This window comes from Pseudopipra pipra, chromosome 5, assembly GCF_036250125.1.
Source record: "Pseudopipra pipra isolate bDixPip1 chromosome 5, bDixPip1.hap1, whole genome shotgun sequence".
NCBI classification, from domain to species: Eukaryota; Metazoa; Chordata; class Aves; order Passeriformes; family Pipridae; genus Pseudopipra; species Pseudopipra pipra.
The window spans coordinates 25,335,830-25,360,327 of NC_087553.1; the positions used below are offsets into that span (position 1 = coordinate 25,335,830).

Below are 24,498 nucleotides of genomic sequence, written 5' to 3' on the forward strand. Positions count from 1 at the left end.
CCCCTGTCTGCATGAGAATGTGTGAATTCACATATTCTCACAAGGAATGGGGTTACAAAACTTCGTGTATTTCTGTGTAGCAAGTCCATTTTCTTGAGGCAGCTTGAAGAAGCAACAGGTTATGTTTCTTCTATGTAGCCAGTATCTGCATTCAAAATTTTCAAGATTCAAAATAGGTGGATTCAAGAAGACAGAATGTCCACTTGCTCGTAATGTACATTCTAGCAGTTCAGAGACCTCACCACCAGGTACTTGGGGCAATATCACATCCTGTGCCACAAACATACTTGAAAGTAAAAGAAAACTATGCCAAAAATCTTAATCTTTATGAATTATTTTAATAAACCAAATATGAAGTGACAAACACAGGTCAAGGAAAATAACACAATTGTTTCGGGGGGGGGTGTCTGAGGCACCCAAGGAAGATAAAACAAAACCAGCCCCACCAGATGCTGACAGAAGGTAAAGATACAGGAATAACTGAGGACTATTTGAGGGAAAACAAGAAAGCATAGTGACAGAGATTAATTCTCACCAAGAATGTCAACCAAATCATATAATCATTAAAATTTTATGTCAAGTGCTTAAATAAGATGTCTTTGTTTCTTAAAGCAGTGAGTCCACAGAACAATAGGGAATGGACTATCCCTGAATTTGTGGCAACAGGTCCTATAGAGCATATTCCAGATTCTCCAAATACTGGAGACGGAGGTGGCTAAAAAAAGAAGTAGAGGAAGTGAGGACCCTTTGTTACCCAGCCTGGTCTCAAAAACGGAATGTGTTTTCTAGACCCCATAATCTTTGGCATAGGTTCCTTTATCAATGTTTGCGTGAGTGCTTTAATCCCATGACTGTGAAGGTTGCAGCAGTCAGTTTCTCATATACCAGAAACATAAGAGCAGCAGTAAGGACTGTCTGCAGGAGCTTTGCTTCAAGGCCTTTGTAGAGTCCCACTAATCCAAAACGCCTAAGGAGGAGAAAAAAAACCAAACAAGAAAACAAGTGTGAATAGCTTTCTATAAGTAAATCAGTGCACTACAATGAAGAATTAATATCACAAGTAAAAGACAACCGTAAGAATCTTAAACCCATTCTTGATCTCCAGTGCCAGCTACCTTTAATAATATTTTAAAGAGAAAATTCTGCAGAAATTAAAGGTCTTTTGTGCAAGAAACCTGCTTTTCAAGATGAGAGTTGGAATGAATTGGTATCCATATGTATCCTTAATGCCTTAATGTATAGTAATATCTTACTATACAGATATTTAGGAGAATTTGGGTTTGTGGACTTATTCTGCAAGATATTACAAAAACCAAGTTGACTGAAATGGTAAGCTTAAGGGAGGCAAAGAAACAAAATTCAGATCCAGCAACATTTTCACCATATTAGTAATGCCTAAGTCTTCTATATCATGGTAGGAGAAAAAAAAATGGGAAAGCTCACCTCACTCTCTGTTGAAGAAGGTAAAGAACATTTCTAAGACTGCCTAGTGTTCGGTTCTCTGGGTTCAACCTGTGGCGTCCAAACTGAAAAAAAAACGAAGAGCATTTTCTTGTACTGTTTCCCCACAGTGCCTGGCAGAGAATGCCACACATACACGAAATCTGGAGAGCCCATCCTAAACTTCTTTAAACATTTTCCATGTCATATGGCCATCAGCTTGGAACTAACTGAGGCCAAAGCTCACAAAGCAAGCATTAAAACTGTATAGGCTACAATAATTTGTTTTGGTTTTAAGATGGATTCTAACAAAGTGTTACACATGGCCGTATTTCTTCTTTTGGTTGCTGTGGAAGAAAGAGTTTTCAAGATTTCAAAAGCATAATTTGCAGAGTCTTAGTAGGGATATGACATTCAAAGCAAGTTCCTTCTGGCTTGCTCAGCTTTCACTTGACAAAGATACACTCACACATCTGCAAACCATTACTACATTGAGATTGCACAGCTGAACACAAAATTTATCTGCCCAGTAATGGTCTTGAAGCAAAACACTTATGTGTGGACTGCTGTGGAAGAATCCAAAATTGTTTGATCCACCTACCTGGCCTAAATAATATTTCTTTTTTACTCACTGCCCTTGCCTATCCCCAAACTGGTTTTCAGTAGGCACAATAGCTGCTGCTGTAGTTTTGTGTCTCAGAGCTAAACTAGCAACTTCAGTAACTCCTTTTCTAGCATTCACTGATACTCTCATCTGATCCAGGTCAATAGTACTGTCAGCAAGCTGTAACTATGAATTATTAATATACAAGAGTGGCACACTTTTGTATTTATAACAGCACAGCCTAATAGCTTTTGAAGCCTGTATAAAGCCTCTGTGCTAAGAAAGGTGAACTTGAACAACTGCAAATGGATGATTTTTTCCCAGAACTTGCTGAAACAACTGCTGCATCTTAGGTATAAGACATTACCATTGACAGTAGGTGAAGTAGGCAAGCTGATTTAGGCAGTTCAGAAACTTTAAGAAAATGCCAGGATGATACCGCATGTCTCAACAACTCAGATGGAAACAGCAGCAAGAGAATGCTAGTGAAAATCTCCCTTTATTAGCTAAAATATGTGCTCAAAATCCACAGTCTTCTTACCAGCAACTAACTCATTTGGTATTGATTAATCAGTATTAAGAATTACTCTCAAAGACTCAGACACCCCCTCAAAAAACTGCTAACTAGGTTCCAAGTTACAGTGTCAGTCACTGCCCAGATTACTCATAGCCTTCCAAACTATACAATGATTAGGTGCTTCATTCTCCTCTTTTCTCCATCACTGGACAATTTTTGTACTGCAAACAAAGATTCATCAAGAGAGAAAAAAACCCATTAATTTCTCACTAGGATGTTAACAGTTCAGTGGTTACTGCAGGAGATTTCCCAAAGGGACTAGCATTCTCTATAACAGAGAAAAGAGACTTTAAAGAGAAGTTCTTCAACCAGGATCACTAAGAATATTAAGTGTTGCTATATCTCCAGAGGCAATTTTAATTTATCTGCTTTTTACTGACACATAGGCTAAAGAACAGTTTCACTGCATAATGAGTAAAACCAGCATCATGTATGTCATGTGTCATCCTGAAAAGGAGATAGACATATGAAACAGCAAGGCTGGAAGCTGCTACTACTGTCAATTAATTACACAGGATAACTGTTCATTTTATCAAGAAGAGTGCTGTGCCAAACAGCTGAAAGCAAAGGTGCAGAACCTTCATTACAAAGAACCCTAATAACTTTCAAACAAAAGTAGGTTTCTAAAGGTTAAAGGCTGAAAAGGAAAAAAAGAGTCCTATACTTCTACTTTGATGACAGAATTTAGTTATGATGTGTAAGTTTATATGAATTATGTTGAGCTTGTATTAGCTTCTGTGTAAATCTGCTAAAATTGTTTCAAAAAACTCCCTACAACTATATAAAGCATACTTCATGCAGAATGCTATTTCTGAAAATATTAAACCTTTAATCATAGTCTTTTTCTTTAGCATCACTTAGTGTGAGTATCAAAAACTTCAAACAGAACAATGCTAGCTTTAGATTAGGAAATGCATCATGAAGCAGAGCAAGTCTGAACCGGACAGCACAGGTACAACAGATGCATATTTCTGCTGTTCTCAGCAGACGTGTTCAGGGTTCCTGGCTATTCTTTCATAGAGCAAAGGGACCGAAGTCACACCTAGGGACTGCAGAACTAGAGAGAGGGTGCTTGTGTTCCTCACCATCACAGGGAGAGGACGGTCCTGCATGGAGAAGTATCATATAGGCCACTTCATTTCACAGTGGGCCACTGTGAGAAAAATCCCCCCTCCCACCAGGACACTGATGGCTTAGCTGTGCTCCCACAGAAAGGCAACTCATCACTGCTTGGGAAGCCAGCAGGGAACTGGCTCACTGCGGCTGAGGTGAGCAGGAAGCTGCAGCTGGGCAGTACACCAAGCTGGCAGCACAACTTACCAAAGCTGTCATTCTTCTGTCATCATGAGACAGAAGAATTTCATTCAAAAAGCTAAAAGGAGACAGATGAAACATGAAGCCACAAGACTGTAGCCACCTCTATAGCAACCATGGAAAGGAACAAGGGCTGAACTCTTATAGGGATGTAGCCCCATGAAACCTGCACTGCCATGCAATGCTCAGGCTAAAACAGAGCATTCCAACTTTCCTTCCAGTTCTCCTTTACACCAGCAGAAAAAGCATCACAAATTAAAAACAGACTGATGTTGCAACTTATCCAAACAGAGCTATATTTGCTTAAATATTTTTTGTGTCTGTCACTCCAATAATAGAATTCTTGTTATTAGTTTAACTTCTGAGGAGTGTCCAGGCTGTTAAAACAGGATAAGACATTGAATGAAAGCACTAGCTCAGCTGATCAAAAATTATGAAAATTTCAGGAAAGATGGCAACTGACAAAATTACACAGTAAACATATTCAAGTCCTGTTGCTTTGAAATATAGTATCCAAAGTATCTTTTTACAGGCTATGAAAAATCAAAATACATTTATTTCATTCTAATTAGAGAGAAGAATAACTCAAATAATTAAAAAATTGCTTGAAAATTAGTTGAAAGTTAATTCTTCCAGATGTACAATTAACAAGAAAATTCCTATATTAGAGAAGTCTGAAAAGTGATACCCTTAGCACAGAAGGCTCATTTTCAATAATTCAACTAATTCTCAGAATTTAGACAAGTTTTAGAACATAATGGCTTTACCATTAATTTAAGGCTTCTCCATACTTAGGAAAATAGCATCATATTTCATGTGGAAAAGTTTATTAATATTTAACTGTTATAAAAACAGATTTAAAAGCACAGAACTTAAAGTACAATATGCTTATGCAGGGCCAGGTCTCCTCCTTCCTCCCTGCTAACACGTTTTGTCTTGTGTCAATATTCCAACAATATTGGTACATCCTGAAAGGAGGAGCATTATCCAGCATAGATACGAGCCGAAAGTAAGAAAAAGTGCAAGTGTTACCATTACCACTACAATGAGCCTAAACAGCCAGGCAAGTGGTTAAAGATATTTATGAGGGACCTCAGCTTCCCCTGATGAATCACATTCTGGATACTGACAAGGTCAGATCATCATCCAAACAACAATGCCTATGAACAGAACGTGTCTTTTATTACTCTAGGTCATCTGTGAACAGATTGGGTTTAGAAGATTTAAATTTAACTTCTCACTTGATGCATTTTCCTTTTATATTCAAAGAAGTAAATGTACGTTCTTGTAGTGTGTAAAAGCAGCATAGTGCCTCAGCTTCTGTACCGATGCACTACGCTGGCAATCCTACCAGCTACATGAAACAAATGTGCACCACTAACATCAAGTTCGATCAGAATCCAAGAGGAGAGACATCCTAATCACTGGCCTGCACCGTGCAAAAATACCTCCCAGACTGCTGGGTGCATTAATTCAAATAAAAACTGGCCATATGAATAATGCTTGCATGATACAGAACAAGTCAAAGGCAGAGTCACCCTGAAACAAAATTATTACTTACCCTCAGAATTGACTGTACTGTCTGCAGAGGATAAGTGAGGGTCGTGGCAACTGCTTTGGCTATTGCACCAATGACAAAAGCATCCAAAGATGTGAGCTGTTCAATAGATAAAGAACATATTTATTTCCACATTGTACCAAAACAGCCAGTTACCCATATATGTTTGGGGATTCAGTAGTGGTACCTGCTACCAGATTATCTAAGGATCTTTGGCATGAAGATTTCATTAAACCCCTAGATCTTCTCAATTTAAAGAGTTAGTTATAGTTCAACCAACTTACTTGCCCACAACTAAAGTTTATTTTTTTACTTCTACCTGCTTTTGCATTTATATAAGGCCATACAACTAGACCAATCTAAATCACCAAGAGTAGACAAAAGATAAGGAAGTATAATTTTAAACATATCATCAATAGGCATTTCAGGTTTTGCAACTAAAACTAACAAGTCACACGGTGCTTGTGAAAAGGTGACAGTGAAAGACTCCTTGAACATCACCCTGTAATCCTGAGGCATAATTTTAGTCTTGATGACATAGGCTAAAAATCTCATCCCCTATTACTTAAGAACACCTGCTGGAAGCCCATCCTCACTGCCAAAGCCCACACTGTTCCAGGATGCACCAAATATATTGTTATAACCTATACTGATTGCAATGCATCTCAGTCTACCAGTGTGAATTAATCAAGGAAAATAAGTAGGTGCCCATATCAAAACGTGCTTGAAATTTCCAAAATATATTGACTGCAATCACAAAAATGCTTACACATGCACATCCTAAAAGGATCAATCTGATATATTTAAGACAATCAGGAAAAGACCAAACAGGAAGAAAAATATTGTCCAAAATAAAAATTACCATTGCTAGGGAAAAAAAGTATTTTCCCTCTCCACTGATCATGGATAAAGAAATGCCCTAATTTAAGGTGGAACTAAGGAATTTAAAAGAAATACAAGAAATAAATATATAAATAAATATGTCATTAGCCAAGAGGCAAACAGCAATGCAGAGGGAAGCTCAGCCCATCACACAAAAAATGTACTGTCCATAATGTAACTGGGTAGATCCATCAGGCACAAATGGAGTGCTATAGCTGCAGTAGACAGTAAAAGTCTGAAGCCTCATTGATAGTGCAAAATCTCATGTAAAAATAATCTCACTATGTCTTGAGGAAAAACAAGATAGCTTTGAAACACACTGATATGACCTAACATTTTAAATCAGACAATGCATCCTAAAATCATAAATTAACAGCAAAGAGCCAGAGCTTAAACATATATTATGTTATGACATTATCTGAAAATGTAACGCAAATGCTTTTCAGTTTGCCAGAACATAAAAGAAACATTACTTCAGCTGAGATTCTACATCTGATATAGTGAAATACAACAGAATAAGAAAAAAGAAGGGACAGAAAAGTGATTATTATGCCTCTCTTTAGAGAATCGGGAAGGTATGGTTGCAATATGGTTCAATTCTAGTGTCCATCCGTGGAAAAATTACACTGAAGAATTGAGGGCTTCAAGAAAAAAATGTTATTAAAATGACAGGGCCCAGAGAAAAACTGTGATACTTTGAAGGTTCTATATACTTGATTTACTGGAGAAAGTGTTAAAAGCAGACTTATAAAAGATATATTAGAATTGAAATCTCTAATTTAAATCTAGACTTGTGAACAAATGTAAACAAATGCGGACAAGAGGTGCAGTTCTATTTTTACAGGTAGAGGAATTCATCACAGGAATATCTTTCCTAAGGACATGAAAGATTGACACCTCATTTCATGATGCTAGATCCTTTTTAGATACACTAACTCAAAAAATCCCTCCAAAATATAAGAATGAAAACCAAACCTACACTTCTGAATTTGTTCAAGTGGTGCATATCAAAGAACCTGTCTTATAACAGAGCATGTTCACCATCTGGCCTCAAAACATACTCACTTGCAGCTGCTTTTTCAAAAGCTTTCGTTTAAAGCCTTCATAAAACATGAACTGTATGGCAGGATTGAAGACCAGAAGCAAGGAGGGGAAAGTACCGTTCCACAGAGCTAAGACTCCTTCATCTCTTATTATCTGATGGAAGGCATCTGAGACAAAAGGTGGGGGGAAAAAGATCATTAAAATTTTGAGTACAAAACACCATAAAAGGTAAGAGAAGTTATACTTAAAGCCTAATACTCAAAGTGTATAAAAATTCACATCAGACTTCTATGCAACTATTTTTACCTTCCATTTTAATCTAGAAGTTAACAGAAAGGTACTGACAAAGGAGGTTCTTGCTCACATCACCACCAGCATAAACAAAGCTTATCATCTGCAGAGACACCCTGCTCTTTTTAGTACAAGCATGGCATCAACATTAAAGTCTTCTAAACCTTCTTCAAAATTACAACAATATTTATTTGATTGGTTGGTTTTAAAAGGAAGGCAGCCTGAACATGTGGATGATTAAGAGATTAAGGTAAGTGAAGTTTAATTTGCAGATTGTCTGCCCAAACTCAGACTCCCAGCTATCATTTCACAAGGCTCACTATTGCTCCACTATCTCTGTAACATACAAAAGGCATTTTAGTCACAGGGGTGCATACTGCAAAGTCTTAATTACTGTTAGAAATAGCAAAGTCCAGTTTCCTGTAAAACTCAATGACTGCAAAGTGACAGAAGCACAGATATTACACGGTGAAACCAGTTATATGAACAAAAGTCTTCAAAGTCCTTGATATATTTCATTTCGTGAACTTTTCTTTGGTTGAAGACAACAACAGGTGCTTACCTATTATGCCTCTATAATTAGTTGGTACAATGTCTTCATTTCTGAATTTTGCTCCCTGCAGCTTCAGACGTGTGTTCACTACCCAAAGAGGAGTGGTCAAGAGTACATTCACTACACCTAATGCAAAACACAGCACAAAGAAAAATCAGCAAGAACCAGAAGATTTAAAATTTACACCAGATATGATTTCATTATAAGGATATAAACTACAGACATTGAAGGAGAGCTAGACATTTAACTAACAAGCTGTCACTCTAATTCCTGTAGCCTTTGTTCAAAAATGTAATTACATGGCATTTTACCACAGTGATATAACCAACTTAAGAATTTCCTTACTTACTTCCGTCAACTATTTAGCCAGTCACTGTGCCCACACTGAAAGAATAAGAAACTGCCAACTACTCACCCCTTCCAAAAAATCAAAAAACCCAAATCAAAAATCCAAGACCTCAAAAAACCTTTTTTGCAGGTTTTTTTTTAAATCAGCTTGTTTCTGTGTGGTCGCATGAGCAATTGTTCCTAAAGAATATTACTGGCAAACACAGGCACACAGCGGTAATTTTTCACGCTGGATTTGCTAGAAAGGTCTTTAATGTTATCATCCCTTCAAAAAAGCCACTGTACCATCCACACAGGAGGATGGAATGAAAAAAGAACATATGGTCCCACTGGATCTGCATGTATCTAGGGACTTCCTGTCACTTGCAGGTGATAACCCAAAAACAAGTCTGAAAACTGACACCCAAATGCTTACAAGAAAATTCCTTACCTAATTGAAAATATTTCAGAATTGCATATCTCTTTTTCTCTAAATAAAAAAAAAGGCAACTATTACCTCTCCCTGCCACTTATCTTCAACATCTTAGTGATGATGCTTAGATACGTGGCAAACACCACGGCAGACACAAATACTGTACCAGACCACAACAGCACTGTGCTTTGTGTCAGAATTCACAACAGGAATGGTTTGTGCATCTCCTTATGAGGTGGGAAGGACAAAAAGGAGCAATCAGAAAGAAGAAAGTCTGCATACACTGGGAGGTCTAAGCACTCAGTGTGACCTCCAGAAGACTTCATAAAGAAAAACATTAGACAGAATATACCAAAAACACATTCTTGACAAAACAGAGATTTTTAAGTATTACCTGCAACAACCCCAAGAACCAAGTCTTTCCCAGTGGTTGAATGCTGACCTTTGACCCAGAGGGCCTTAAGACTATTAAATGTATAAAAATAAACAAAATTGGAGCAGCAAAGGCTGGAGATAACAGGGAACCATCCTCGATATGGTGCCAACCTAATGGAAAGCAAAAAGACACAGTAAGGATCAGCAAAATATTTATGTGATCTGGTTGATTTTACATGTTGGTGGAGGATCCCAGAGATACAACACTGTATGTTACATAAAGTACAAAATGGATGTTTTTATATCAATGCTAACAAACCATACTAAATTAAGGAAGAAAGTAGTCCAGATTCTCACATAAAATTTAAAAATGGAAGACTAGTTACTGAAGTTAATATACTTCACCAAGAAGAGTTTTGCAAAGGATACGACCTGGGGCACGAGATCTGCAGGCAAGAGGAATTTCTAACAGATGCCTGGCAGTAAATTCTAGAGAAAATTAGTCAGGTCAGCAAGAAAAAGACATCACCTAGTTAACTTTAACTATATTAATCATAGATGAAAAACCAAATATCATCTAAATCTGTCTTGATTTAAGAACGATTTCGTAACAGCTGACTAACAAAGCTCCCTTCTCTCACAGGCCTGATGAGCCTGTAAAACAGGGATACCTCAACAGCTGCCCTACATTCCCAGCATGTTCTACAACACATCCAAAAAAAGATAATGATACACACCTTCACTGGAGTTGCACAGAACAGGTAGAGAACTGGTATCATGTTAAAAGCATAATAAATCTCCTCCACAGCAGTAATTATGGAGGCTCTTTAGTATTCATTAAAATATTGGGAATACATAGAATATAAGGATCTCCAAGGAGGCTGTAAAAGATGCAAGGCTGGTAAACACACAAAAAAATCTGACTGCTTTTAGACTGTAAATGCTAGTTTTCTGTCTCAAATCCATTCCTCCTATGTAGCTGGGAATACACCACATTATTAAGACTGCTTCTGAAGTTACAGCCTTAGCTAAACATACAGTTATAATTACAAATTAAATGACTATACAGTTATTCATAAGTCATATTAAAACAATTTTTATATTACCTATCTCTTCTGTGCTGGAAAAGAAAAAGAGAAATCTGCTGTGGGGACTATGTCCTCTAACTGAGCGTGTTAGTTTGTTTTTTCTTGATTTATTAAGAACAATTTCTGATGATTATCAAATGAAACATCTTGCAGTACAAAACATGAAACTAAAACAAAACCCATGAGTTTATTTAAATGACTTAAGTTGTCAGTGGTAGCATCTGTAATTCACACACAAATACTTCTGCACATAAAAAAACCCTAAGTTTGCATTCCAAACTGCAACTTTGAGAAAAACTCAGTGTACACTAACAAACACCTTTCAAATCACCCAGAAAAAGACAAAGTGCAAGTAAGAAAGCAAAGCTGTCTGATAAACTTCTGCAGAAAGTCCATTAGCTAAACCTATTTGCTTTACCTAGATGAGAACAAGCAGCTCACAAAAGTATATTATGAGACAAGACTCTAAAGCTAATGTGAACAATACGCTTATGATCTCACATCACATTTCAGTTTTGCTGTTGTTTGGTGTGTTTTTGTTACTCCAAACACATCTCTAAAATTAGTACCATTGCTTAGCCAGGCCTTCCCAATACCTTGGAAGAAGCGATATTCTTCTCTTGCCAGAGTTGCTGATTTTTCAGTTTCACAGGAAAAGTAGGATGACCACTTTTGCAGTCTCTCCACCCCAGTTAACTTCTTAATTTTTCTTTTTAACTTTTTTCCTTTCACCTTTTTTTAACTGAAGTTTATTTGCCACCCTCACATGACAAAAGCAATGCAGGAATGTGAACGAGAGGGATCACCAACTGGCAGAGAACTCCTCATGCGTACAACTGCCAACTGCCCAAGTTCAAAGGTGGCAGAACATTTTGGGTCAAGTTAAACTTTTGTCAAGTTTAATGTCCTAGAAGCTCTAGTCTACTTAGGAGTTCCAGGGATTGCCTTAGGAAAATACTTCTAACAAGGACAGGCATACAACAGTTTTTCCCAGCCAGCTCAGCTTAGACTGTGGCAAATACAAAAGTGCAGCACAGCCGAAAATTAACTGCTTTTAGACAGATCTTGAATCCCACCGGCACAGAGTCATGTGTTATTTACTTCTACATGTTTAGGAGCAGGAAAAAACCTTCCAGCTGGGAAACGTGTCTCAATTCTCATTTTGAATCTGGCTCGGCTGCCCAGGAGTTTCATCTTGATTATGACAAATCGACACACCCAAGAATCCAGGCAGACAGAGCTGGTTGATCAGGTACGGGAAGGTCCCTTTGCATTTCTGAGGAGGCACAGCTACCTCTCTAATGAAGGCACAGTTACATCACTGAACAGATCAATTGCATAAGGTGCTCAAGAAAGTTAATCCTAATTAGCTAAAGATGAACACATAAGATTATGCAAGTCATATCACACTTACATGGAGACATTTCAGTTCAGAACAAAAATCTGTTCACACAGATACGAGCTAACTAATCCACTTTAAAAGCAAAGTGAAATTAGTTTTAGAGCTTGTCTACATGAAGATAAACAGAAGATTAGTATCTACTCACAAGCCTTCTTCTTTGATTATTTCCAAAAGAACTGCCGGTGTTGTCTTAGATTTCCGCTTCTCATCAACTGGAAAACAGAAGAATCAGACTTTTCGATTATTCCAATTTTTAGCACTATTTTTCAAGTCCTTATCCTTGTTATTCTGAATATACCCCAGAAGCACTTGTTTCTTCTTCCTCATACAGGATAGATGCTCCCTATTTCTGCAGCAATTCCATAAAACATCTCCTTATTTTCATTTGCTAGGTAAGGCTACTCCCTTTTTTAATCTTTCCCCAAACCAGCAGATTCTGCTGTGCCCCAGAGTATCTGTAGTTACCAATTCCTGATACTGGTGACATGAACTGAAGGTAGGCTTCCCCTAGGTAGGGGACTCGAATTGGGCCTGCCTAACTGCTCTCAAAATTGTTCCTTGGACACCAGACTAGCACCACTAGCAGAGCAGTTTCCTGCAAACAGGTCTTTGCCAACAGCCAAGCCTTAGCAAAACCCTGTCTCTTCCTGCGTTGAGAGCCGTCCAACAGCAATATGGTGCTCGTTTCTCAGCCACATACTTCTGACAACCTGGCTGATGATCTCCCTCAGGTTCTTAATAGAGCTTTAGTCACAGTAATAAAATGCTTGGTGATTCTGTGACTTTTGACCAGAAGACAGAGAGTCAGAAAAAAGTTTATACTCAGATGCATTTTTGTAAATACTGGATATTCCTAATCCCAGTTCTAATCCTGACTTCTTCCTTTAAACTATACTCAGTAATAATTTTAGACTAGTTTTTCATGATAGTGCCCCTGCATTTTCAAGTGTTTTCAGCAGCCAAACCCAACAACACACAAATATAGTCCTGTGCAATCTCACATCTTTGTTTTTTCCTCTTTCGTCTTAGATAACCATTTAAAACCCATGTCTGGCCACAGATCACACAGCCTTTTCAGCTAATTAAAAGGTTGCCCAACACTTTCAAAAGGAAGAATTACCTTCAGCTGGAAAAATGGTGTTAGACAGGTAAGATTTCTGTTCACGTAAAATATCCCCCTACAACCACCCTTACAAGCGCCCAAGTCAAGACGAACAGAAACGCCATTGTACAAAGAAACTAGAGTTTGACACTTACCCTGAAGTCTAAGCCTAGCTGTATCCAAAGGAAAAAATACAGTCATTGCAGTCATACTGCCCTGAAAAACAAAATAAACTGGCTATATGGTGTATCAGTTGCTTGTACAGTGCCTGCTACACTCTTTGTAGCCCTTCGCTTCTCACCCAGAAACCAGTCTGCTGAGCACGTTTAAAAAGGGGATAAACTCCATGCAGAACAATGTCTAGATGAAGTGGGTTTTGGTCCCATACTTACAAATCAGGGGTTTTTTTCTCTTGCATTAGATCAAGCTATAATTAAAACCATTAAAAGCTTTTTGCCCAAGAAGGACGTTTTTGAAGTCCAAGAGCTGATAAACTGAGCATCAGCAGACAAATACACTGCACTTTTTCTACCTCTCATTAGTCTCAATACCCAAATTCTAGTTTAAAAAAACAAAAAAAGACTGACACAAACAACATTTGTGTTACAATAACCTTGTTTTGAATAAGAAAACAATGACCAAACTGAAATTTCTGTTCATTAAAAAACTGATAGTACATGTTTTTCAGGACTTAATCTAGCTTTACATTAAATTCCAGTTTAGGCAATAAAGATCAGCTACCAAGACACTCTCAGTGGCATGAATTACATATAATGAATTCAATAAATCATGACCTAGATGTCACCAGATTCATGTCTTGTGAATCCAATGCCCTCTTCACTTCCTATGTGATCCAACCATTAAAGCCTCTAAATGCAGAAGCTATCAGACACCATCCTTTACAAAAGGTTAAATACTGTATTTGCAAAGACCCGTATCTTCCATACAAGCAGCTGTTCCCTTTCTCTCCCTGCCATCACTCACCTTCTTCAGTTTTTAATACTCCAGCAATAATATTGCACAGCTTTTGGAAAAAAGATCTAACAAAACAAAAAAAAAGGCCCTGGCTTGGTGTAAACCTGTTTTCCATGCATCAAGTGATTGCTAAAGCTGTGGCACTCTTCCATTAGCAGTCATGCAAACTGTTTAAATGGTGGGAAGGTCTGGGATACAGCAAGTCACACAAGCGCTGTGTTTAAAGCTCTTCTAGAGGTGTGTTATGCTATATGTATAAGTGAGCTTTGCCTCTGGAAACACTCCTGCTCCTGAGCAGGCTGCTTGGATTTATCTCTACTACCAGCAACAGAAGATTATTTTTCAGGTGGTGTTTCCTCACTAGGGCAACTCTTGGTTGAAGTCTTAACCAGATTTAGGTTTTCCCAATTTTCATAACACCAGGCAGCAGACGAAGGGAAACACCAGGCCACAATTACCTGGTTATTTTAACCCATTCAGTTTGGGCTCTTGCCAAAACGGTTGGTTCTGCTCTCCCACACACTCGTCCTGTGTCTGCTCATTCTCAGTACCTACCATGTACCCCACTGGACAGCAAGTAGGATTAATGAACCCACCTGACTGAAAATTTATAAAAAATACATTTCAGTTAGGTTAGTGCCAGCATGAAACAGTGCCAGAAAGAGCCAAAATACACCTCCTAATGATGGCTGCACTACTGCAATTTTGAAGCCAACCTCAAAACGCAGTTACACACACCTACACACAGAATAAGACTGCACAGTCACTACAACTTCCAGCCTTCCCCCGCTCAATTTATCCTGCTTCCATCCTCCCAAAGTGAGATCCATCCTGAATCCTACTCTCAATGCAATCCACCATACAGCAGCAACATACACACACACACTTGCACTCAAAATTAGAAAATGGAAATGGGGAAATAGCTGGGCTAGTGTCACAAAGGACGAACAGGTGGACGCAAGGCACAAAACAGACTACAGGAAGAGATCTACTATGATCATCTAGTCCAGCTGCCTGACCGCCTCAGGGCTGATCAAAAGCTAAAGCACACTGTTTAAGTACATTTTCCAAATGTCTTAAACACTGACAGGCTTGGGCCATCAACCACTTCTCTAGGAAGCCTGTTCCAGTGTTTGACTGTCAAACTGGCTTAAAACTTATAGGAAGCTGTAGCTGAAGAGAATGTCATGAGATAACTAAGCTGACCTAATAGACCACTGCAAATAAAAGACAATTCATACCCTCTTCCCTCCTTTTGCTAAATTGAGGGAAATAAACTCAGAAAAGCCAAGTTACTTTTCTCCTGGGTTTACAAATAGAACAAGGCAACTAAATGATGAGAAGGCTGCCAGAAGCATCATATGAAGAAGACAGGATTTCACAGCTAGAAGGAAGGAAAACGAGACGGATGAGCCGGACCAGTCCTTTCCCCAGCAACAAAAGCCCTCAAGATAGAGTCAGATTCCTTGCTGAATCACACTTGAGACCAGCAGGGAAAGTAAGCCATAGTACTGATTGCAGGAACAGATGCTGACATGTATGACCCTGCACTGTTGGAAGGATGAGGCTTTGCTGTCAGCCTTCCCACCACCTTCCTGTCAGCCCTGAATCTTGGTAGTTTGCCAAGTCAAGTCATTTTACTGCTGAATAATCACTAGGACAGGTACAGACTGGTTTATGTAATCTCAGGCTCTTGGTCAACTGTATTTGCACCCCTGCCTCCTCCAGTCTGGCAGCATAACTTTTCAGACACCTACACGATGGTGCAGACAAAGAAACTAATCTGGCTGAAAAACAATTTTTTCCGCTGGGCTACATCTTCAGTCAGATCAGTTCAATGATCAATCACAGTACCAGACAAACAACTGTGCAGTAGCCAAGAGGTGGCCAGAACAAATGGCCCGAGGTGACTGCTGTCAAGAAGAGCTGTACAGGACCAAAGCCTGACATTCGGCTTTCTAAAAAACAGTAATAACAAAAAATTAAAACATATACAAAGACTAAATACTATGTTTCAGACAACACTGAGAGTCAAACAAAGCAGCCTGACTACTGCTAAAACGCTCCTATAAAATTCACATCCCTATAGCTTTTGCAACAAGGTTACATTTTAGCTACATGCAGAGTAAAGAATACTTATGTAATTCGATTAAAGTTTACAGGAAATCAAGCACTGATTTTTTTTTTACTGCTCACAAAACTATTCCTTTGTCTCAAGTTCGACTAGGTAGCCTAGAAGGCATGCAAACTTTCAGTATATTAGAAGATAAACAAAATTTATCATGTTGTGATCTGACATGTGCTTCTGACTCAATACCTCAAGACAGCTCTGTGTTTATGGCTGGATTTATGACTTCGGTTCACACCACAAACTTTGTTTAGGGGCACAGCCTGATTACACCAGTGTGTTTTCAAGGGTGAGAAGCTAACAGCGAGGGCTAAAGAGCACTACTGACTTCTGTAAAAGCCAGCAAAAGGAGAGCGAGTAGTATTTCGATAATGAGATAATCTGAGAGTGTTCCATTTTTTGAAAGCAGAAACAAAATCTCCATTGCCTTTGATGCTTAAACAAGCTGACTTAAAACAATTGAAGGAGCAGACAAAAATCTTGTGTTTATTTATAATAAAAGCAAAACATCCTTTAGTCTTTTTTTCTTTTTAGAATCAGCCTTTATCACAGAATCACAGGATAGTTAGGACTGGAAGGGGCCTCTGGAGATCATCTAGTCCAACCCTCCTGCCAAGGCAGAGTCACCTAGAGCAGGTTATGCATCCAGGTGGGGTTTGAATGTCTCCAGAGAGGGAGACTCCATGACCCCCCGGGCAGCCCGTTTCAGTGTTTATCGTTCAATAACATTTAGTGACTTTCACCCTACAGAAGACATGGAGAGTTCTTTCTATCCATCAGTATGCCCAACCCAACATGCTACACGCACCAAAATCCCTAATCTGTTGCAAGTAGAAGGCGGATTTGCTGTTAATATATTAAGATATTCTGAAAAGAAAAATCCAAGGGCTGGGCATACTAGGAAATCTACCAAAATTAAACACTACTTTCTAATTTACAAGTGTCATGGGAAAAAATTTAATTCAGTAACTGATACAAATCTCCTCGGGCTGCACTGCACTCGCCTTACATTTTGATTAACATCTATGCGCTGCCTCACCCTTCGCAACTCTGAAGCGTTTGTGAGGCCGTGGCAGGACGACGACGCCCGGTGCAGCTCTCGGACCGCACAGCTGAGGTGCTGCCCCTCTACCTGAGCTTCTGGGAGGCTTCGATTCTCACCACTGCAGTGATGCTCGGCTCCCGACGCGCCTCGCCGGCTTTCTGAGGGGCACCCCTGCAGCTCCTGCCGGGCTCAGCAGAGGCTCCGGCTGCTTGGGCCCAGCGCTGGCCCCGAGCTGCCCCGAACCCCGCGCCCGGTTCCCCGTCCCGCCGCAGCCCAACAAAGGCTGAGGGCGGCCCGCGCCCCCCGCCAGGCCGGCACGGCCCCCTCCCCGCCCGGCGCCGGCTCGCTCGCTCGCTCACCACGGCCCCGGACACGGCGTGCACCAGGCTCTCGTAGGAGGCGACGGAAGACATCGCGGCGGCTCTCGGGGTCTGCTCCGCCGCCCGGCCCTGCGGCCCCGCGGCCCCGGCCAGGTCCCGGCTGCCGCCCACCGCCCCCGCGCCCGCCATGGCGCCCGCCCCCGTCACGTGCCGCCGCTGGCCCCGCCCGCCGCCGGGGCCCGGGATGGGCGGGCGCGAGGGAGGCGGAGGGGCCGCTTGGGGCGATTTCCGTGGCTTTTGAGAAAAATACAGGATTAGGGGATCCGGGAAATGCATTGTTCTTCCTTCCTCTGGAACTACAATAACGCCTTTTCCCTTCACCACCAGCTTCGCTTCGAGAAGAGGCGGCTGGGCGGGGACCGCATCAGTGTCTATCAGTACCTGGAGGGAGGGTGCCAGGAGGATGGAGCCAGGCTCTTCTCGGTGGTGCCCAGCAATAGGACAAGAGGCAAGGAGCAGAAATTCACGCACAGAAAGTTCCACCTGAACATGAGGAAGAACTTCTTTACTGTGCAGGTGACCATGCACCGGAACAGGTTGTCCAGAGAGGTTGTAGAGCCTCCTCACTGGAGATATTTAAGAACTGTCTGGACTCAAACCCATGCAATGTGCTCTAGGATGGCCCTGCTTGAGTAGGGAGGTTGCACAGATGACCCACTGTGGTCCTTTTCAACCCGGCCCATTCGGTGATTCCCTTTCCCAAACATTTAACATAAGCATTTAATTACAAAGAGGAAGCAATATTTAACTTCACATTCTGATTCTGCATTTTTCTAACTGCAGCCCCTTCTACTTACATAAAGTCTGGTATCTCTAAAGTAACACTTTTTCAAGATGATAATTTCTTATTTCTTATTCCATGTGGACCAGTTGAGCCTGATGCATTTTCAAACAGGGGTGGTTTAGCCTGGAGAAAAGGAGACTCCGGGGAGGACTCCATCACTCTCTGCAACTTCTTTCAGGTGAAAGAAGATTGTAGCAAGGTGGGTGGGGGTTGGTCATCTTGGTCATCTCCCAAGTAACAAGCTACAGGAAAAGAGAAAACAGTCTCAAGTTGCACCAGGGGAGGTTTATATTGGATATTAGGAAAAATTTTTTCACTGGAAGGGTTGCCCAGCATTGGAACAGGCTGTCCAGGGAAGTGGTTGAGTCACTATCCCTGGAGGTATTTAAAAGACATGCAGATCTGGCACCTGGGGACATGGTTTAGTGGTGGATGTGGCAGTGCTGGGTTTGCTGTTGGACTCAATTTTAGAGTCTCTTCCAAACTAAACAATTCTATGATTCTATTTTGTTTACTCCTTTTCCCTGTCTGCAAGTCCTTACTCCTCTTCCACTATCATGCCGAGAGACTGCTCAGGGCCTGCAGCCAAAGCACACCACTACAAACAGCCATCTCGGGTTTGTCACACCCTTTGGTGGCTGAGGATGGAATGAGAAGTCCTACCAAAACAGCACTAGACACAGGTAGCAAAGCCAAAGGACAGGGGAACCACGGCTCACAGCAGTTAGTCAGGGCACACAGCGACAAGGCTATTAAGTACAGTTGGGGAAAATGTCAGTAACCCTATAGCCTTCACTTAACCTCTTATGTAGAAGAGGTTTCACAGGGTAGGAAGGATCTCAGAAAATTAAATGAGGTTGGACATGTCATAATTCATAAAGTCACTTGGGATAATACCTGTGTCTGTTCCTCTCCTTTTGGTTTTTTTCACCATTCTCATGGGTTTTCCAGATAGCTTCAAGGTTTTGCCTGTTAACAATCCCTCCCCTTTTCTTAGCTTCACCTGTACTTCAGAAAAAAAACATAACTAAAGATAGGAAGGAATATTTTCTTTAGCTTTGTATCATGCTACTCCTGGGCTCTTTAGTTTTGATTGTTACTCCATATCTTTTGTTCTCTCTTTTCTGAAGAGAAAAACTAACTTCATAACTTGTTCTTCATATTTGCAGTTCCTAGTTCTTCAACCTCAACTGCTTCAACCTTAAGCTGCCTCTTGCTTAAGCTGCAAGAGCTCTTAGTGCTTACACCTGTGCCAGGAATCAGCATTCCATCCATTACCTAAATAAGGACAGGGCAGTTGAAACATTACATGCTTCCCAAGAGTTTCTACCACACAGCTGAATGAGCCATTTCCTTTTGGGAAGACATCCCTTCATCAGGTAGCTAACAGACCCCTTACCTTTACCCCTCTGTGGGGAAAACACCATTATCTTCTCTGAGAGACTGGGGATGTAAAGAACATGGGCTACTCTGCCTAAGGCAAGTTTGAGAAAAACATTTTTCCAGTGCAGTGTTCCAGCATCCCTGTGCTCAGACATTAGATGCCGATACCAGCAACCTAAGAGGCCACAATTCTTTTATACAAGGCTGATCCCATTGGTAGTCCCCTTTTTTTTTAATATAAGATGCCTATGATGGATGCACTCAGTGAACAGTACTTTGCTACTTTGGTACCAAAAAGCAGGCCTGACTGAAATCATCCCTGCAGTGCAAACCCAGAGAATCATCCTAAGCTGTATCTTACCCAGGAACAAAGGAGTTTAGGCCATGTCTTTTTAGAAGCCCACAGTACCAGTCTGAGCTGGAACTAGTCAGATCTGAAACTGCTATAGCTGCACACCTGCACATACAGCAAAAGGGGGTTTGACTACAAGTCAATCACTTTAAATATCTGCAGCCCCATGAGCCCACTGAGCTCTCCCATATGGCAGTGGGCTGCTTGGCAATGACTTCACCCTTGAGCAGGGATGCCTCTTAAGGTTCATTCTCAAGGCTGAAAGATCCCTTTACCCAACATCTGATATCTATAATGTGGTAGTGACATTTTACATTAAACCTAAAAGTATATTGTATACCAGTGCCAGTTTTTTTACATAGCCAGCTATAGCTTAATTATCAGAAGTGTAGCAAGTAGTAGAGCGTTTGACTAGAGTCTGAATTATTGTTTATACAATCATTTAAAACACTGTCAAATCAGTTTAACTACCATTCAATTATTGCTTAATAACAATTCTATCATCATCATCATCAGATTTTTATTCAGTTGTCAATTAATTATCCTTTGATCATCATTTCATCATTAATAAAACCTTTTTAGTTAACCCCACACTGATGACTTAACTCACCTGTGACACCCCCCTACATGCAAAAGACTCAAACCTTAGTTTAAAATTAAGATGTACACAGGTCACCAGCTATCACCTGACACTAAAGCAGCCAGGAGCAGCTTAGGTTTTACAAAACCAGGGGACAATTACACAAAGTGACTTTGCACAATCAGGTCCACGAGCTTTTGGGAGAAGTGCCTCAAACAGGACAGACTCCCATTATTGCCGTTCTTTGTGATTCTGTCCCTCTTGTGTGGAGGGAAACTTTCACCAAAGAGTCAGTTTGTACTGCAGAGTGGATTTCCATCCTCATTGTGCACCCAAATAACTCTATACTATTATTATTCTGTTTAGCAATATTTTAAATACAGCACTATGCCCTGTATGTATTGCAAAACAATATCAACAGATAATGTAACCTGAGTATTAACACGTAATGCAACAACTGCAATATTCCAAAAGCAACTTACCTTATTGTTGGAACACATAGACCTAGTGAAGCTGTCCAAGAAATACAAGGGAAACAATATAGATTAAGTTAAACAAGATATGTCAGTGTGTTCTACAGTGAAAAAAAATTGGAACCTATCTAAAAACTTATCTGCATAAAAAGTTTCATGAAGACATGCTCTTCGGTCTTCACAGAAATACCACAAATTCGACAGGTTCCCAGGCAAACACATAACACGTACAAGTGTGGTTTAAGGAAGGACAGAAGGTCCAAGTTACCTGCTTTTCCTCAAATCTGTCAATTCTACTAGAAAGCTTGGAAGAAGTGAACTAATTAAGCAACAACAAGTACAAACATATTCTCTGTACATGAACTGCATCTTAGTAATCTCTTGTTTGCGTAATTCTGTAGATTCCCATACAAGGAGGTAATTGGTCTTGAGAAACTTTATCCTTGGTGGATTTTGACTGGACCACAACTTTGTTTCTGATTCATGACAAAGAATGAGGACGCTGTTGGTGACTCCAGAGGTCATTTTACTGCCTCTGCACTGTGTCTTACCTTAGAAAGTACAGCACAAACTCTGAACTTAAACTAATTCTACCCTACTACTCTCCTTTATTCTAACATTAATTTAAAAAAAAAAGATTCAGAAATGCGTATGTCCTTTATTTTTGCTTAGGAATTCGATTCATTAGAGTGCAAACGTGTTAAGGCAGAATTTAATGACTACTTTCAAAAGGACTTTCTGAATCTGTTGCAAAACTTTATCTCTCAGAGAAGGTGGATAAACTGGATTATACTCCCAGTACCTCATAGATAAAAGCTACTAGAGATTAACTAATGAGACTGCATGTGCTGACAACCTGAATTCATTAAATAGAGCAACTTGATCACACCAACTTGTCAAGATCAGGCCTAAGTACTAAGACCATGGCACTACTAGCCTATTCCAGAAGGAAGCATTGTAATGACAAACATATTAAAAAGCCCATTTTTCAAATACACGTGTGCGCACTTTGCCTGAACAGATTTTGACTGAGCCTCTGCAATGATGCAGAATTTTCCCTATGCACTTCATCTAGGTCAAGGAACATCGGAGAAGCTGAAATTCTTTTCAATTTAAATTACTTGACTTTGTCATTATTAGTCTCCTGTTACGGTCCTTTCTAAACTGCCTTGCTAGACCAAATGTCCCTTAGTCACTTTTAGTTTTACACAAACCAAGTAACTGTCAAACACAGATTTTGTTACCTTGATGTTGTTGTTTTTTTCCCCCAAGCACTTGATAAATGTCTAACATCTGTTCTAATTGCAAATTTTTCTGGTCTTCCAGGCTAGTAATTCATTCCAGTCCACAATTTTTTTTCTTCTGGTTTGATAACTTTTCACACAAGAGACAAAAGAAAAAATGTAACAGATTAAAAAATGGCTTCTGAAAATCTATTTTTTTTCCAGGGACTTCTCATTATAGGATAACACACAAGAAAGTGAGGGAGAATCATCCTGTAGAACAGTTGTGATAATTTTTCCTTATAAAGTCTTAGCAGAAAGCCATATTTTAGACCCATTTTTTAAAAATCTGAAATAAGAAAGCACAGGTGGCACTTAGTGCCTTTTTTTCCAAATAAGAACTAGACACTAGTGGCTGAGCGTCAGCATGAATTTTCTCTAATGAAAGGCAGTGCAGTTGGCAGCAGCTCAGACACTTCACTCTCAGTATAATACCTTGATATTTTTCCATCTAATTCTGATGATTTCCTAACAACTTGTACCTTCAGCCTATTTTAAAAGGTAATTTTATTGAACATGGTGCTGGTTTTTATGTGATTTCAGGTATGATATTTTTCTTCCTGGAATGCAAAATGCAATTTCAATTCATTTCTAGTAACTTTTACTCACCATGACAATGTTAGAAAACGAAATGTTTCAATCATGGAATTCAATCTACTACTACCTGCTTTAGACCTCACTTCCTTGTTATTTACTTTACACTTGAGTAATAAGTACCTTGTCTTTCTGAATACCTTTGTTCTATACAAATCATGCTTACCATCCGACTGCTTCAGCTGCTGTACTTCAGGAAGAAATTCCAAGATAAACTGCTAACCCAAATCCTGTAATCCTTCACATTTCATTTCTTTACATACAGTAGCAACTCATATTCCTTGTAGCCACTGAAATAAATGGTTGTACATTAAAAAAAATCCTGTGCGAAAACAAAGATACCAAAATTTGTAACCCACTTACTTAAAAAAAAAGAGCCATTAACACATTCTGTAAATACATTTATTTATTTATTGACAAGATCTCAAGCTTGTCTGAGGTCATCCGTCTAGAATATACCTTTCAAAGTATATGTACATCAGACAGGTACAGCAGTAACACTTTGTTAGAAGGATTACAAGTTAACATCTGGATCTGGTTAGTCATCAAGATTCAGATTTACAGGAAAGTCCTCGGTATTTACATCCAGTGGGACTTCAGGATCGCCAGTAAGTTGGGGATGAAGGAAGGTTTATCTTACATGAAGTTCCTGTTTGTGAGGACCACATCAAGTGAATATGACTTACCTATGCTCTGATTCACAAGGTGATCAATGACTCGTAGCCCAAAGTCACCTGAATTTTATCATCGCTCCATAGCACAGGTCCATCAGCCACCCCCAACCTGCTTCATTTCTTTGTAACATTAAAACTGTACTTCCTGCTTCCTCTGTATTTGCATTTTCTTATATCACACTACTGACCTCCTATAACTTGTCTTGTACTACTGAACATGGAGGTGCCTGCATTCAATTGGACGCTGCCATTTTTTACTCCACTTCAGCTCTGTGGTAATACAGAACCACTTTGCTACATTTCTGTCCTTACTCCATCATGTATGAAGCAAGATCGAGGCCCACGCTGCAGAGCTCTGAATAAGGTTCACAAGACACCTTTCTTTAGTCTGCTACTGTTTTCCAGTCGAACTACCCTCCAGCTCCAGGACACCAATCCACTTCAGTACCAGTAACTGACAGTACCAGACTGCCCTGCAGCAAACTAAAGGAAACAACCCTCTGGCCTCTGCCACCAGTTCAACAACTTGCTTGCTCTACAACCCTGAAAGCACTGAGGCATTCCTCAGCTTAGATGCCCTGTGGGATTGCAAAGGGACTGCAAACACTTCCAGTAAGGAGCATGCCATGATCCATGGGAAGGTACATGCCAAAGCTCCCCTGGCTCCAGCTCACTCAGGCTAGGTCCACAACCTCCTATCCCACTGGGTGAAGGACTCTGCTCGGACAGCAGTTGCCATGAGCTCCCATAATAATATTATTTGCTCTTCCATCTCACAGAAGAGGGATGTACAGGTATACATCAGTGTTATTTGTACAAGCTTTATGGAAAAGCCCTGAAAGTAACAAGCAAGAGAG

The 24,498-nt window shown here is 40.0% G+C and overlaps 1 protein-coding gene across 1 annotated transcript; it reads right to left on the reverse strand.

The window, feature by feature from the left end:
• Positions 1–318: 318 nt before the first annotated feature.
• Positions 319–17,661, reverse strand: SLC25A17 (solute carrier family 25 member 17). Its single transcript, XM_064656714.1, has 9 exons — positions 17,498–17,661; positions 13,146–13,206; positions 12,034–12,100; positions 9,418–9,569; positions 8,273–8,389; positions 7,441–7,586; positions 5,497–5,592; positions 1,444–1,526; positions 319–967 (listed from the first exon to the last, which is right to left on the reverse strand). The coding sequence occupies exons 1-9, from the start codon at positions 17,645–17,647 to the stop codon at positions 820–822; spliced, it is 1,020 nt and encodes a 339-aa protein (XP_064512784.1). The 5' UTR covers positions 17,648–17,661; the 3' UTR covers positions 319–819.
• Positions 17,662–24,498: the final 6,837 nt, after the last annotated feature.

What these genes read in the sequence shown, in the direction of transcription:
- SLC25A17 (XM_064656714.1), bottom strand. Translation starts at nt 17,647, where the DNA reads ATGGCGGGCGCGGGGGCGGTGGGCGGCAGCCGGGACCTGGCCGGGGCC. An exon ending in ACGCCGTGTCCGGGGCCGTG is followed by an intron (nt 13,207 to 17,497) that starts GTGAGCGAGCGA and finishes TTTGTTTTTCAG; the next exon opens with GGCAGTATGACTGCAATGAC. An exon ending in AGCTAGGCTTAGACTTCAGG is followed by an intron (nt 12,101 to 13,145) that starts GTAAGTGTCAAA and finishes TCTGTTTTCCAG; the next exon opens with TTGATGAGAAGCGGAAATCT.